The sequence below is a fragment of the Lepidochelys olivacea genome, assembly GCF_965140295.1.
Source record: "Lepidochelys olivacea isolate rLepOli2 genome assembly, chromosome: 2".
Lineage (NCBI taxonomy): Eukaryota > Metazoa > Chordata > Testudines > Cheloniidae > Lepidochelys > Lepidochelys olivacea.
This window is the reverse complement of record NC_140412.1, coordinates 252402974-252420516: the sequence shown is the minus strand read 5'-3', so window position 1 is coordinate 252420516 and position 17543 is coordinate 252402974. Positions and strand designations below refer to the sequence as shown.

Sequence of the window (17543 nt, the reverse complement as noted above, 5' to 3'; positions counted from 1 at the left end):
TGTTGAACACTATGAGACGCTGTATCTACATGTATCTACAAATCCAGACTCCAGCGAGAAACTGCTGAATTGGAATTCATTTGCAAATTGGATACTATTAATTTAGGCTTAAATAGAGACTGGGAGTGGCTAAGTCATTATGCAAGGTAGCCTATTTCCCCTTGTTTTTTCCTAACCCCCCTCACCCCCCGACATTCTGGTTAAACATGGATTTATGCTGGAAATGGCCCACCTTGATTATCATGCACATTGTAGGGAGAGTGGTCACTTTGGATAAGCTATTACCAGCAGGAGAGTGAGTTTGTGTTTGTGTGTTTTTTTTTGGGGGGGGGGGGGAACCTGGATTTGTGCTGAAAATGGCCCACCTTGATTTTCATACACATTGTAAGGAGAGTGATCACTTTAGATAAGCTATTACCACCAGGAGAGTGGGGTGGGAGGAGGTATTGTTTCATGGTCTCTGTGTATATGTCTTCTGCAGTTTCCACAGTATGCATCCGATGAAGTGAGCTGTAGCTCACGAAAGCTTATGCTCAAATAAATTGGTTAGTCTCTAAGGTGCCACAAGTACTCCTTTTCTTTTTGCGAATACAGACTAACACGGCTGTTACTCTGAAACCTGTATCTACATGATGGTTAAATGACTATTGCAATTTTCAAATGTCAAGTAATCCCAAGCAGAATCCTTCATGTTAAGTTAGCTATGAACCCCTCTGTCTCAAACACCAGGTTTCTTTCAAGAACTTCTTCTTTTAAGTTGCTGGTGATTAGCTCCTCCTCTTTTTCTTGAATTAGTTATGACCATCTCTCATTTCCACAAATGAAACATGAAGGAAACATGCAGTTATCAGTATTTAACTTCCTGTGCACTCATTCATCATCAGGAATAAAACCCCTTGGTTCAGTTTTTCAAGAGGTCACTTGTTTAACTTTGCTCTTTAGTTTCAGCAGATGCTAAAGGATTTTTTCCCTCCTTCCCCTTTGTTATCAGTTCCTCATAGAAGAATCTAAAAGTATCAGAAAATAAACAGAAATTGAAAAATTTTGAAAAATGTTTGTTTTAAGCTATTTAGGACAATTGGAATGTTAGAACTCAGACCTGGGGAGATGAATTAATAATCAGAGGGTAGGTGAAGCCATCAAAGCTGCATTTTAAATGTATCATATTATTCTAAAACTTATAATCGGGATATTACTGCCAACTGTATATATAAGCATCTTGCAAAATTTCAGTCTTCTGCGCCAAGTAATTACTTCTAAAGAACTCTAAACTCTATTTGATCTTGTGATGGGGTGGGGGAGGGATAGCTCAGTGGTTTGAGCACTGGCCTGCTAAACCCAGGGTTGTGAGTTCAATCCTTGAGGGGGCCATTTAGGGATCTGGGGCAAAAAATGGGGATTGGTCCTGCTTTGAGCAGGGGGTTGGACTAGATGACCTCCTGAGGTCCCTTCCAACCCTTGTATTCTATGATTCTATTATAATCAGTCATCACTATAAAGAGCAGAGAAATGAATTTTGTGGATGGGCTGGTACATTTTCACATCAGTTTTGCAAGGCTGGCAATATATGAAATAAAGGAGCCTCATTAATTTGTGAAGTGCCCAAAGAAAAGTTTTCTTTGCCTCTGTGAAAATAAAGCATTAACTTCTCTCCATAAACCTTTCCCATAAGGTGGGAAAACAAGCTGATAACTTCCTGTTCTATGTGGTCATTTTTGGTCTCTTTCCGATTTGTATAGGCTTTGGTTTCCAGATTTAGGAGTGTTTTCCTCCTATTTTGTTTGAAGGTTATTTGATTAGAGGACTTTTGTCATCATTTCTTTTTCCCAGTTCATCCTGTTAATTTCCTGTTAAAGAGAGAAAAAGACTGGAGGAGGACAGTACACTTCTTCAAAAGCAACATCATATCTCATTCTTTTTCATTCTCTGTTGTTTGGTACAAGTAAGGTGTTTCAGGACCTGCATCCTGTGGGATGCACCCACCTCTTCAGAGGCTCAGAGCCTGTCATCAAGGCTGTCATCAGGAACCTGAAGTTCATTTCAGATCTTTGGGTTATAGCTCATCAAGCGTCAGACTGTCAGCATTTTGATTTGGGGTAAATTTGAATTTAAAACATAGGCATGAAAGTCAAGTCATCTGGGTTCTGTTCCCATCTCTGACACATACTTGCCTTTTTTCTTTGGACAAATTACCTAACCTCTCTGTGCCTCATCCTCCATCAGTATAAAGGGAATAATAGTACCTTGAGTGATTGTACACATGATTTCACTCATGGTGTTCATTCACGTGAAATTGGATTTTTCTGGCTATCCGTGTCCATTGGGGCTGCTCCTGTGCCCTCTTCAACCCACCCAAGGTCATAAAAGGCAGAGCAGGCCCCACCATCATTCAGTTCCTTCTTATTGCTGGTGTGCAGTGTTCTCCTGCTTCTCTGCGATGCTGTTACAGTTAGTGTTAATGACTAGTTAGTATAGTTGTTAGGTAGTTAATTACTTTTCGTTTGCCCATTGGTATTAAAAAGATCATTTTTACTAATTCTTTATAGACAGTAGGCTCTGAGTGCCCTCCTCGGTACTGTGACTTGAGGTGGTATGGCAGAAATTGAATCTCTGGTTTGACATGCCCCTCTTGTGTTGGGCATTCTTAAGTGCCTTCTTTATTTAGACAGGGGGCATATCCCTAACTGTTGATTCTTCTGCCACTCTCTTTCCAAGTGGACTCAGAAGCTAAGGGATGCCTTCCTAAAGTTATCCTAGAGCACTCCATGAAAGCCTATTCAGAGAAGGAGTATGTAGTGAAGGTTCACCCCTCTCTCCGTTCCTGCTCAACAAGTGCCCCAACAAGCTGTTGTTCCTTCCCAAACTCCATGGCTAAGATGTCTAAGAGACGGCAGTTGTTGGCTTCAAAAAAGGATAGAAAGGAACCATGCTCCAGAGACAAGACATCGGTCTCCCTCCGTGGGACCCTTGGAACAGAGATGCAAGAATCAACGTATTACACTGTGTCACGCTCTGCATTCAAAGGGCAGCAAATGGCCTAAGATGGGTGCCTCTGGAGCTTCATTACCAGGTATGAAAAAAGTGCCTGCAGTACTAGCTAAATCTGCTGCCCGCCTTCAGCACCAATTCTTGTACTCTTGGTATGCAGCTCCCACATTACTAGCCTTTTTGGTGCCGTGGCCTATTCATCACCAAGTGACACATCTGTGAGCCAGTGCCAGAGTCTTCCTTGTTGGAGCGTACAATCTCAAAATTCTAACTAAGCCTTCAGTCACTGAAATCATGGTACCGCATAGAGCTGCTGAGCATTGGGTGTCACCTACTTTTCCTGCTCAGAGTGGGTCTCTTCCATCTCACAGGATCCTAGAGCTTGAGAGCCAGCCTGAGCCCTAACTTCGACGCTGCAGTTAAACAGCCCTTTAGCTCGAGCCCTGCAAACCCAAATCAGCTGGCATGAGCTAGCCACAGGTTTTTAATTGCAGTGCAGGCATAACCCAGGAGATTTGATCTGTTCAGCAGAAAAGTCTGCTCCTCTGCCAGTCTCCAGATATACAGAGTCATTTTGCTGGAAGAATCTAGTAATTGGCAATCTACACTGGGACACATTGTCTTAGTTTATAGAAAGAAAGGCATATAGAAAGGCATGCAGGGCCATGGAAGAATTAAGGTCCATTGTGCTAGAGGGGAATCTGATAGCTGGCATTTCCCAGCTGGCTGCTTTTGAATGTATCTGGTGTACCTACATACATGATCACATTTGTGGTGATGGAAAGAGCCTCCTGTGATCAGGAATACCCAGGTAGGTCCAAACTACGGTAGAGGATCTTCCATTTGAGGACTGCAACCTCTTAAATTCCAAGACAGCCGACTCCTCTGCTGGTACACTCCAGCCCCAATGAGAAGGCAAGCCAGAGTTCAAACCTTGTCCAGATAGTGTCCTCCTGCTAAATACGATTATAACCGATGCGGGCATTGGAGCCACTAGCAGAGAAGCAGAGGCCCAATGTAGACATCCCACCACTTCTTCAGATACAGTGCACTTGACATCTTCCTCTTGACAGGAGGCTTCATGCCACAGTTGAAAGTCTGGCAGAACCTTTGGAGAATCTCTGCCCTCAGCCTCCTGCTGGCAACTGCCTTTTCTTCAAGAAGCTTGGAGTAGGATCACCACAGCTGAGAGATTGTCAGCACTGGGTATTATGTACAATTCCAGTTCCTTCCTACCTTCTCTCCCATCTTCCCCATTCACACCTCTCATGAGATACTGTTGAAGAAAGAGATGGACCTGTCCTGCATCTTTGAGGAGCAGAAAAGGTACCCTTAGAGTTCAGGGCAGGGGGCTTCATTCCTGTTATTTTCTCGTCCCAAAGAAGGGGGCTTGAGGGCCTATTCTGAACCTTGATATCTCAAGAGCATACATCCAGCTCACAGGAAATTCATCACGTTCTTAGTAGGAACATCTCACTAACAGTACAGGATCCTGCCCATTGGACTTCCCACAGTACCAAGGTGTTGACCAAATACTTGACAGTTGTAGCAGCTCTTTTAAGGAGGCAAGGGATACAGGTTTATGCATATCCTATTAATGTGTTGATCTGAGGAAGATCATTACATCAGGTCATCAACTCAGTTCAAGTAACCTTAAATCTCTCACCTACTTGTTAGTCATCAGGAGTGGCATCCATGTGGACAATCACTCAAAGAAGAAAGAACAGTTACTTATCTTTTGGTAACAGTGGTTTTTTTGAAATGTGTTGTTCACATGGAGTCCATGATTCCCCACTGCTCCAGAGTCTTACTCCTCTGTATTGGCGAAGGAACTGTGGGGTATTTGGACCCATTCTGCCTCTTATGCCCTTGACCGGGGTGCGGGCAGGGTGCTCAAAGACATTTAGGACGCAGGCACGGCCCTAATGAACACTGCTTGCTACAATAATCCAATCTCATGTGCATACCCATATTTGAATCTGCATGGACAGTACATCTCAAAGAACCAGTATGGTAAGTAACCGTTCTTTTCTGGACACACAGGTTGTTTATGAAATATTTAGTACCCTTTTATGAAAGACATAACTAAAATGCAATGTATTATTATTTGATGAAAACCTAATCTTATTATATTTGACAAATATATCTGGTAACTATAGCCTAAAATCAGAATGATCTGTTCATTAAAATTATAAATTCATTATATAGCGTGTTTTATAGGCAGATTGCTTTAAAAATAATCTTAAAGCTATTTAAAATGGAATCTAATTTCATCAGGTATATTTTGTAATAATATGTACATCCTGTTGAAGCAGCCAGCTCAAAAGCAAGGTGGATCTTTTCTTATGAAGATGGGCATATGCATTTCCTTAACTGTTCTCTATTTCTTATAGCTTCCTATAAGGACACTTTCTGCCAAAGTTGCAGAATCTTTAGAAAGGTTATTTGACAGAGTATAATACTTTCAGAAAGGCTTAGGGATGGAATATTAAAGGCATTCTCTATATACCATTAATATTCCAACACTGCATTTGGCAACATTTTGATTCTGAAGAGAGTGCATGAGTTCAAGGTCAGAGAGATTGACTTGTGCTGTTCATTATAACCAATTATTGTGTGACAAATGAGTTTGAGATCAGGCTGAAAATTCTGTAAGAAAAATCAATAGTTCTAATCAGGGCCTTTCAGGTCATTTACCACCCTACCTTTTGTTAGTTTGTCAGAAAAGAGAAAGATAAAACCTGTGTGACAGTGGATTGCCTCTGTATTGTTACTTTCCATTTGAAACATATTTTGATATCTTTAATTATTATATTAATAGTTTAATTGGTTTCAGAAACTTCTACAAGAGTTCCAATTTATAAGACTTCATTTTTAGTATTTTGATAAGATTTCCAAACTAGCAATATAGTTGGGGGGTGGGGGGAACAGGATGTAGCATATCTAGTTCCTAAAACAGATTTGAGCTGCCTGTCTCTAGTGAATAGCAAATCTTCCTGGAAGATATGTCACTAATAGTTTTAGCACTATGTCAGGGTAATTTCAAAATCTCTTTTCAGAGTTCTGCCATTATGACATCTTATAAAATAATAACTTATTGTTAGCTTTGACTAAACTAACATATTTCCCTATTTCAGTAAATGCCTTTCCTTTCCTTTTTATAGTTTCCCGATGAAGATGAAGAAACCAGATTGTACCGTTTGAAGATAGAAGAACAGAAACGCCTAAGAGAAGAAATTCTGAAACAAAAGGAGCTGAGACGGCAACAGCAGGCAGGTGCTAGAAAGAGAGAGTTACTTGAAAGACTTGCGCAACAGCAGCAACAGCCTCCTACACAACAATCTTTCACACAGCAGGAAGAGGAATTATCAGAGTTTCCCACCAATGGAAACCCATTTATACTCCATCCTGGTGCACAGGCCAGGCAAAATGTGAAAAATAGACTTCTTGTTAAAAAGCAAGACATGGTAGTTCCAAATATTCAGCCCAAACCCACTGATTTCATGCAGGATGGGGCTAATATGCATTTTCAAGGACAGCAAGTGAAAACAGTGAAGCCTTTGAGACAGACTAGAACAGTACCTCAAAGTCCGCTTCAGCCATCGCCGAAAGTATTACAAACAAAACCTGCTGCAACTACAGCATCGCTCACCCCAGGACAGCCTGCTAGGGTGGCATCAATACAAGGAAGGCCTCAGGAACTGAAACCTGGTGTGAAAAGGACTGTCATGCAACGGGCAAACAGTGGTAGTGGAGATGGGCCCCATGTCGGCACCAAAGTGCGGGTGATTAAGTTGTCAGGAGGGGTAAGTTTCCAAGGCTCATCTGTTTTTGTGTTGTTTTGTCATGGTCTGTTTTTGTGTGTTCTACTCAGTGCAATCCTAAAATAGGAAAAGAACCTATTTTGAAAAGAAAACAGCAAATTCAACAGAACTAATAATCGGTATTTCAGAAGATGATTTTCAGAGCTATAAACGAGTTATTTTAAAAAAAACTTGTAGGAACAGAGGTTTGCTGTAATATATTGCAATGGAGTGGGGTTACCATTAAGTTTACATCACTGTTTCCTGAATAATATCTACTCATTTTGGTGCTTGTAACTTGAGCCCAAAAATTCTTCACCTGTGAATCTTCGCATAGAGCAGTAGTTCTCAAACTTTAGCAACCCAATGACCCCCATTTTGATTTAAAATTTTTCGCGGACCCCCAAGCCCCCTCCTTAGTCCCAGCCCTTCCCCCAAGGCCCCACCCCCGCCCCACTTCTTCCTGCCCCTGCTCTACCCTTACCCCTCCTCTTCCCTTCCCATCCCATCCCCCAAGCGCGTCCTGTCCCCGCTCCTCCTTGTCCTTCCCAGTGCCTCCTGCCCTCCACTGAACAGCTGTTCCGCGGTGTGTAGGAGGCACTGGGAGGGACGGGGAGGAGTTGATCAGTGGGGCTGGTGGCCCCAGACATGATTTGCAGACCCCTTGGAGTACCCTAGCGGACCCCAGTTTAGGAAACCCTGGCATAGAGCATTTTGGTCCAGAAATGTTTTGATGTATGGGAGAAAAGAATTTGTGTGGCTATTTTTAAGTTTGAGGGGTTAAAAAAAAAAATGTATGCCCTGTCCATATTGCAGTTGAAACCATACTAGCAGCTAGTCGTGTTTAAGCATGGTTAAGCATGTTTTCCTGAACAGTGTGGGCAGCCTTTTTTTGTTTGAGAACCGCATTGCAAAACTGTGATATAAACAGAATTTGGGAGAGTAAATTTTCTTCTAGGGACTAGATAATGCCACCATTTCATTTTTGTGTCTAAATCAGATTTACTTATCTTCTGACAGGGGTCCATTGTCTACATTGGCTCCTGAGCACTGGTGGTAGTCCTGGTAGATTTGTATATTTGCAATGTTTTTCTATATTCATCCAGCAAATAACTATATTGGTGGTTTTCAACCTTTTTTCATTTGCGGACACCTAAAAAATTTTGAATAGAGGTACGGTGGACCCCTTTGGAAATATTAGACATAGTCTGCAGACCCTCAGGTGTCCACGGATCACTGATTGAAAACCACTGATCTATATTAAATTTGATTTTCTATTATTGAAAAAAATTGGAGTGCCGAATAAGCTGAGAATTCAGAGGGTCTAACTACAAGATTTTCCCAGAGAGATCTGGTCCCTGCTTTGCCTTGGGCAAAAATATTTTAATATAAAAATCTTTTGATACCTTTTAGGAGAGGGGCAATCCGAAAGAAATCTATACACTAATTGAGGAAACCACTAGAACTGCAGTAGGCAACAAGCAGGTGGACATTTCGAGTGTGTTAGCAGAGGTTGAACAGGACCTCAGTTACAGAAGTTGCTTCTCACTCTTCTCTCAAAATCTGATTTTTTTTAAATAATAGAATTTAGCAAATAAGTAGACCAAAATATAGTCTTAGGTGCTCAGATACCTTGGTAATGAGCACAGTATACATATGCAACAGGGCGACAGATATCGCTGTTGGTGTTTTTAAAAGGGAAGAGGCAATTAAAATGCTGGAGAGACTTAGGTATTAAAGGTGACTACTTTTCATAAGGATTTTATTGCATTACAGATAATTCCAAAATGTTTCAAATTGTATAGTTACACGGTGACTGTAAAGGTCCTCTTAACAATTTTTAAAGAAATATATTTGCATAATGGAAAGAATATGACTAATGAGGATCTGGTGAGAGTGGAGGATGACTCTTTCTTCAGACATTGGTAGTAACTTTAGTCCAGTAGAAGGAGGAAATACCAGAAGTTGTAAGTAATCCCTTCTGTTGGACTAAATAAAAATATAATCATACTTTCAGGAATCCCATTGGCCTGCAATTAGTGTGACTGGCTTATTTTATTCTTGGTAATTCAACAAAAGCAGTCGGCCCCAACTTTTCTTCTGATCTGGTAAAATAAAACAACATCAAGCTACAACCCCAGCCACCAGTGCATTAGAGGTCTCTAGGGTAAATGATTCAGTGCCCAATGTAGCAAGTGTCATGAAAGAGTTTTTTTCCTCAGTGTTCTCTTTTTCCAGCAAACCATAAGTGACTTATTTTTTTACCGATTATACACTAATGTTGCTTGCCATCAGATTTAGCCACATTAAGTACGTGTCGTTCCTGCTGCATTGTATTCTATGTAGACTTGCTCTTGTCCCTTGAAAATTCATTTAATATCTTCAGGATCATCAGCATAGAACCGGCTGTCTGTGCATGGTATGTAGTTGCTTTTCCTTGCCACCATGGAATATTTTTTTTTTCAAACTATAGAAAAATGAAAGCGAGCGTTACAATTAGCTTTTTAACTCTGATCAAGATGGTTAATGAATTTTATAATAGTTTGTCAGAAAGCTGAATCTATATTACTTTGTTCCATGTGCCACACAGTGAAAAAGGAAAATCTCAGTAGCAGGGGGGCAATCTGGCCTATTTTGATGCTCAGTATATTAAAAAAGATTAACAAGTTTATCAGAGCCCTGCAAACTGTAAGGATTATAATGTTTATAATTCTATTTTTTAGTACTGCAGCATACACCACTTATTGCCAGACCTTTGAGATGCCCGGGTACTATTTTTTTTTAAACGAACCCTTACTCCTTAATTGTCCTTCCTCAGTCTAAATTAGCAAAAAAGAAAAGGAGTACTAGTGGCACCGTAGAGACTAACTGAAGTGAGCTGTAGCTCACAAAAGCTTATGCTCAAATAAATTGGTTAGTCTCTAGGGTGCCACTAGTACTCCTTTTCTTTTTGCGAATACAGACTAACACGGCTGCTACTCTGAAACCAATTTAAATTAGGTTTGCCTCACTTCCCTGCTGTCAGCCACCAGAAAATGCTTTGGCTTCTTTTATCTGTAAGCAGTGACTTGATTCTGCAGTATAGCAGCCTCTCTGCTGCTGTCAAAACTACAGATCGTTTATACCCATTTCCCTTTCTCTTAATTTTTTGTGCAGATGAAGTCTTTAATGGCCATGAAATGGTGAGATTCATACTGGTTAGGCACTGTGTAGACTACTCTACCCAGCTGTGCCGAAGTATGTCAGTACACACTTGAAAAGTCCTTTCTTTCAGCAGACTAGCAGTAGTACTGAATAATGTAAAATAAACAGTTATCTAACAGGGAATGGACTGAGATCATGCTCATACCACCTTTGATCTAAACCGGTTTCGCTTTGCACTGGAGCTGTTGGCAAAAACTATCTGCTCATTAGACTGCTCACTGATACCGTGGTGGGTAGAACAGTTATCGAAGTGACATTATATGCTAATGATGGGTTTTATTTACTCTCAAAGCAGCTCCAAATTTAACTTACCTTGTTAAGAAGTTGTCCGTTTTCTTCATTCAAAATTACTTTCAGAGAACAGTGACTCCTGCTGTTGAGCAAGAACATACCCCAGTGTGAGTCTTTATTTTGTGTGCAGCAAGCCCTTTACGTTACTAGGTGTTAGGGTATCTGACTCCAGGTATGCAATGTCCCCTCATCTCTGAATAAAATAAGATGGCCTGTCAAAGTGGCTATGACCAGAGTTCACACTCATGGGACAAATAATCTTTTTCAAGAAGATTTCATGAAATTGCAATATTTTCCAATTAAGTATCTTTTTAAAAAAAAAATAAAAAGATACTTGCTGTCCAGTGTCTCTGACACAGTAGATATGTGGTGGGCAAACTTTTTGGCCCGACGGCCACATCTGGGTGGGGAAATTGTATGCAGGGCCATGAATGTAGGGCTGGGGTAGGGGGTTGGGGTGTGGGAGGGAGGTTGTGGGAGGGGGTGTGTTGTGCAGGAAGGGGCTCAGGGCAAGGGGTTGGGGTGCAGGAGAGGTGTGGGGTGTAGCAGGGGGCTCAGCACAGGGTTGGGGGCTCAGGGCAGGAGGTTGGTGTGCAGGAGGGGGTGCGGAGTGCGGGAGGGGGGTCAGGGCAGGGGGTTGGGATTCAGGAGGGGTGCAGCGGGGGCTCAAGGCAGGGGATTGGGGTGCAGGAGAGGTACGGGGTGTGGCGGGAGCTCAGGGCAGGGGGTTGGGGTTCAGGAGGAGTGCAGCAGGGGGCACAGGGCAGGGGGTTAGGGGTGCGGGGGGCTCAGGGCAGGGGTTGGGGTGCAGGAGGGGTGCGGCCGGGGGCTCAAGGCAGGGGACTGGGGGCTTAGGGCAGGGGGTTGGGGTGTGGGAGGGGTTTGGTGTGCAGGCTCCAGCCCGGCGCCACTTACCTTGAGCTGCTCTGGGGTGGCAGTGGGGCTGAGTCAGGCTCCCTGCCTGCCCTGGCCCTTCGCCGCTCCCGGAAGTGGCCAGCATGTCCAGCAGTGGCTCCTCTCACCTGTGGGTACCACCCGTGAAGCTCCCATTGGCCACGGTTCCCCGTTCCCAGCCAGTGGAAGCTGTGGAGGGCGGTGCCTGCAGGTGAAAGCAGCACACAGAGCCCTCTCCCAGGAACGTGGTGCTGGCCGCTTCCGGGAGCAGTGCGGGGCTAGGGCAGACAGGAAGCCTGCCTTAGCTCTACTGTGCCACAGGGCTGGCAATCCCACTGGCCGGCTCGAAAGCCCTGAGGGGCCGGATCTGGCCCTCAGGCCGCAGTTTGCCCTCTCCTGCAGTAGATGCTCCAATATGTGCCTGGCAAGCCTCAAAAAAAAGAAAGCAGAAGATGATTAACACTTCCTGTATGTCAGACACTGCAAAGTATTGCATGCCATATCAGGGACTAGTGGTGTGATGCAAGGAGTTAATGATAGGATTTATCCTTATTGATTCCATGTCACAGCTGTCGTTTTTACCAGAATCCTAGTTCCTCAAACACTTTAAGGCTAACCCTTCGTTTTGTGCCTCTAGATGAGCAACGAGGAATGCCTATGTGAGTGGTTTTCTATTTTGATTATTCCCTTTCAGTCCTGGTAGTCCAAATATGCTTGCCAAATTTAGTCAGTCTGATCTTTAGGACTTGAAGAGAAAGTGGGACTAAGTGTTCAGCGGATATATTTGATATCAAGGCTTTGCTTTTTTGCAGAGCTACAACACCTCTGTCAGCATAGCTTATCTAGCTTCAGTCTTACTTTGCTGCATATCTTCAGGACATCACTTCACTGGGTCTTGGATACACAAGATCAGCATATTATTATCGTGCTGTCCATGAGAAAAAGGTCTTAGATTTGTCTGGCTCAATCAGAGGCCTGATCTCAATACTAGATAAAGAACACGAGAGGATTCAGACAGGATAAGATCTTGAAATGGTACTTGTTGGGAGGAAATACAGTAATAAATGGATATTTGTAGGCAGGCATAGTAGATACTTCAAAAAAATATCTAGTGCAGTTGAAATCTGTAAAACCAATGTCATAGAGCAGGAATGATCCTGGCCATGAGGGAGCAGGTTTGTACCCAGTGTTAGCTCTATATGTCTTATGTGTTAAAAGGTTATACAAACTGTGCATGTTAGACATGTCCATTGATTGGTCTGAAGTTCTCTTAGCATTGCATGATGTTTTAAAATCATTATTGTACCACTCAGTCATCTTATATTATTATTATTGGGTGATCTCTCCCTAGCCAAAGACTGGTCTTCCTTGCTCAAAGTGATATGTCTCAGCCTCTGTGGCCCGAAAATGCTGACTCTTATGCTGGACCAAGAATACACACTCTTTGTCTGTGTGGAGATCTGCACTAGTGGGCCTTTTGTATAAGTACCTATGTTCTGTTTGGATTAAAAGTTAAGTCTTAGATTTTCATGAGTTACGGCAACTACTGCCTGACAATTCATCTTAAAAGCTTGACTGAAGTAGCTGACAAACTATTTTGGTTGGAAATTCAGTCTGGAAGGATATAGTCTTGGGTTGTATAAAAAATATTGAAGAGGGAAATAAAGGACAGATAGCTTTGCTTTATTTAGGATAGCAGTCAAGGAGGGAGGTAGTTGAACACTGAATTCTAAAAAATGGGGGGGAAAGTTCTTGATTTAGACAATCCTGTTGGATGATGTAAATTTATCTACTAAGATTTGCTTGATGATTGTATTTGTTGTTTTGCTTGTTATGTGTATTGTTCATTATAGCCAATAAAAATTGTTTAAATAATTTAAATTTCTATAGCGCCTTTCGTCCAAAGACATCAGAAGTGCTTTTACAAATGTTAATTAAAGTCTCCAACAATTATGTGGCAAGAAGTATATAGGGAGCTTTCAACCCATATCTGAAATGCAGCTCTGAGGTGTGGAATGTCAGAACATTAGCAGCGTACAGTAAAATTATTTTCAAAGAGTGGGAGGATGGCATCAGCATCAGTACTCATCCCCCATCTGAAAGAATGGTCTTGGGCACAGGTAAGGGCAGTATCCATGTCTTATTAGGTGCGCAGGCAAAAACTTAATGAAGGCCAGCATTTTATATTGGATTTTAATGTCTTTTTTTCATACTTACAACTTAAAGACAATGCAAAAAGACTGACACCTGAAAAGCTGCACTAATCTAAACATCAAGGAGATTAAAACTCAGTCAGATTAAACTCAGATTAAAATTGACTTCCAGTATCTGTAAAATTTCAGTCTAGCAATATTTGTCAAATTAGAATGTTCCCTACTGAAAAACCCACTGGAATTCTTGCTCTGAAAAGGTAAAGTCTAAAGGCACAGGTTGGTGCAAAACTTTAATTTAAAAACTATATAGGTGCCATTGGGGCATAGATTGATGTTAACTAAGGTGGAATACGTCATGATTTTCAGAAATTTTTAGAGATGAGGGTAAGGATATTGCATGTTAGTTGGGAGATACACCTTTTATTGGGGTTGTATGAAAGGAGACATAAAGCCACACATGAGCAAAGGAGGATTTAATGGAAAGGCAGTGCAGGAGGAGACCAGGGCATAAAGGTAGGTGAGGTCAAGAGCAAGAGAAGAACTAGACAACACTTTAAGAAAGGCTAGCCATCAAATCCTGACTAAAAGGAATCCATGTTTAACAGGTTAAATTAGAAACTAATTTCACTTCAAATAACTTAGAGTATATGCAAAATAAAATGCTTCCTCTTATCAACCTGAGTACAGTCTGAGGCTCCCTGTAGTTTTCACCTTTTCCTCCCCAGGAAGGAAAGACTAGGCTTTTCATTGAGTACCGTAAATGCAGATTCCATCATTCCCTTAAAATTGTAATAGAAAGTCTTTTGCAGTTTAATTTTGGAATTTTATACTGTAAAACAATCTCTTGTGGTGGGCTTGATGTACATTATTGCAACATCAAGTAGTAGTTGGATTTCATAAGAGGAAATGATAGAGGGACAACCATGACAGTGTAAGTAAAAATATGTGCTAATAGAAGGAATCTTACTTTAAAGTGAAAATTGGTCAGCATGGGATTATTGGAGTGGGAAAGGATACAGATTTGTCCCATTTAAATTTAGTGACTCCAAGAGCAGTGAAATGCTTTAATATAAAATGCTCAAAGTTTAAGAAATTGGCGTCAGCCACTAATACAGGTATGCCTTGAGTCTAGAAGACACTCAAACACAAATGGAACTAATTAACCAAATACCATCAGTGCCATGGAAACATAATGCTAGAAGCTTGGGGCAGAACATTGCAAGAGTTTAGTGAACAGATTTTTGTAGCCATAGCAGAGTGGTACGCACTGGGTTCCTGTTTTGGATTGGTTAAGAAATTGTCAGTCTGCACAGATTTGTTCATCTAAGCAACTCTAAGGTTGCAAGACCCATTTGGCTGAAGAGGACTACATTAATGCAAACTAGGAAACTTTTAGTTCAAGCCCACAGCATCCCCATGGGGGAATTACAGTGCAGCACTTCAGTGCACATTGCTATTCATACCATTCATTGTCCAAACTATGGAGCAATGTAGACAAAGCTCAGAATGACTTTACCTTGAGGTAAGACATTTTCTGAGTTTCCTTCAGAGAGACTACTCTTAAATTTACATGCATTGACTTTTCTTCCAAGGTTCTAGGTAGTCCTACTTATGGATCAGTACCTCAATCTATTGAAGAACCTACCCGGGTTATTGCTTGTGGGTATAAAGTGGGGGGCACTTTCCTCCAGGAAAGTGGGGGCACAGTCAACAGTTTCTAGAAATGAGCATCCTGTAACTTTTACTGTTCTTTATTTAAAAGGAAAAACAGTTCAGAACATAGCTTATTTCCTCAGCGGCACAGTCCAACAAAAGCACATCATCCCAGTAATCTCTCTTCACTGGCTTTATGTTGAATGCTGGTTCAAGTTCAAGATTTTGGTTTTCATGTTGAAAGTCCTATGTTACGATAGCCTCAATTATCAGTGGGACTATTTCATTCTGTAAAGTAATGACCACAGTGACATTTTCACTAGTGTAGTGTCAAGATTGCAAGGAGCAGGCAGAGTTGTTTTTCCTAACAGAAGAGATCAGAATGATGCATCTGGGTATGTTCAGAACCTATTTTGACCTATCCACTCATGATGAGCACACCAAAATCATGTTTTGAAACAAAACAAGCATCTTACAGAATGGGGGAAAGTGAAAGGTTAATCTTGTGCTCACTTCAGTGGCCTAAGAACATAACAGCCATACTGGGCCAGACCAGTGGTCCGTCTAGCCCAGTATTCTGTCTTCTGACAGTGGCCAGCACCTGGTGCTTCAGAGGGAATGAACAGAACCAGACAGCTATGATTGATCCCTCCCCTGTTATCTAGTCCCAGCTTCTGACAGTTGAAGGTTTAGGGATATTCAGAGCATAGGGTTGTGTCTTTGGCCATCTTGCGTTCATAGGGTTGTGTCCTTGATCCATTCTCCATGAATGTATCTATTTTTTTTTTTTTGAACCCAGTTATAATTTTGGCCTTCACAGCAGCCCTTGGCAATGAGTTCCACAGGTTGACTGTTCACTGTGGGAAGAAATACTTGCTTTTGTTTTGTTTTAAACCTGCTGAATATTAATTTGGGTGCTCAGATATCTCAATGATGTGTGCTTTAAGAATCAAGATAAAAAAGCTGACTGACTTAGAGGGAGAGAGAACTACTCTTAGAGGTTTTCCAGTAGAAATGCCTGACATGGAGATTTTCTTGGAAAGACTTACTGCACAACTGGAGAAACAAAATAGTGACCAACTTCTGTGGTCTGGAAAGCCCCTAGCATTTTGAATGGATGTTCTACCCTCAAAACAAGAATTTTTCTTGACAAACCCCTTGTCTCCAACCAAAATCATGTCCCAATAGCAGATATGCATATTACACACCATGTATTCTATGAAATATGTATTACGGGACTTTCTTTACCTCTGCTAAAATAATAATATGCCCAGTGTACTTGCTCTGAAGTGACCTTTTTCTATTGCTTAAAACAGTGCATTGTTTTTGGTGGAAGGAGGTAGGTTTTAAAATAGAGGCACTGTAACTCAGTGAAGGTTATGTACAAAGCAAGTTTCAAACTTAGTTGACTTTACTGGATCTTTGCAGTTATATTTACATTTTATTGGGGAATTTCCCATACAACGCTCAATAACTCAGAGGTTGATTCTACCCTAATAAAGTGAGTAGCGATAAGTCACCATTTGTGCAGTTACTGCAGTCATAGTAATGGCTAAAGCTGTAGCGTAGATAAGGCTCGTACCCTTTTACCACTGTTGTCTAACCCTGTTTATGCTACAGCCTCTGCAGTTATGAACAACAACATACACTTTCAGGCAGAGGCCAAGCAAGGAAATTTTCAGCCCACTTTTGAAGGAGGCATCCAGGGTATTCAATACATCATTGCTCACTGAATGCCCTTCGGTAGTTTGACTGCAACGTGCCTCCTTTTGTACTGAGCTGGAAAGGGAATACAGTTACGCTGGGAATAGAAATAGTCAATTTTTTTCTGGTATTATCTCTTTGTATATATTTGTTCTGAGTAAGCTTGCTTCATGATCAAAATTTTAGGAATCATAAAGGAGAAAATATACATTTCCTCAAACACTTTAACGCTCTGATAAGAGTTAGAAAAGGTCAGTTCCTTCAGTATAAATGGAGACTGCTTGACTGGTCACCCAGTTGTTTGATTTGAGTCATACTTAATCTAACCTTGTGTCCGCCAGGCATATACTTTTCTTTTTGTGTATGAGAGTAAATAGTTGGAATTTAGATAGTTAATTTCTGTCTTAGATTGCTCATCAGACCTGAGTTTCTCTCTTAAATAGAGATGGCTATGATCCAATATGGGTGGAGGGAGCAAAGTGGGAATTGTATTCAATAAATGTATTGTTACTGTTCTTTCATTTAAAAAGTAATGACCAGCATCAGGCACGTCCCAGTCAGGGAGAACACTAAATTTAAGTCTGAAGACCTGTGGTTTTCTGCCACTGACTTGTGTGATATTTGGTAATTATGCCTTGTGCCTTAGTTTAGCAGTCTTTAGAATGGGAAAAATATTTACCATCTTCTTGAAGTATTTTCAGTATCTGTATATAAAAAGTGGTATATAAGAGATTCTTTTTGTCTGACACCTATTGTTCTGCTAATACGGTTGATAAATGTCCTGGACTATTGATTAGCTGTTTTTCTTACATTTTAGAGTAGATATCAGTGGTTTTGCTTTATTTTTACAATG

At 41.3% G+C, this 17543-nt stretch overlaps 1 protein-coding gene across 2 annotated transcripts in view; it reads left to right on the top strand.

Moving 5' to 3' along the window:
- Nucleotides 1-17543, top strand: part of RBM33 (RNA binding motif protein 33) — a 140404-nt gene that overhangs the window by 83979 nt on the left and 38882 nt on the right. For both annotated transcript variants that reach the window (XM_084621555.1, XM_084621554.1), the window contains exon 15: nt 6153-6794. In XM_084621555.1, the coding sequence (XP_084477681.1) occupies nt 6153-6794 (642 nt within the window). The remainder of the gene's footprint in view (nt 1-6152; nt 6795-17543) is intronic.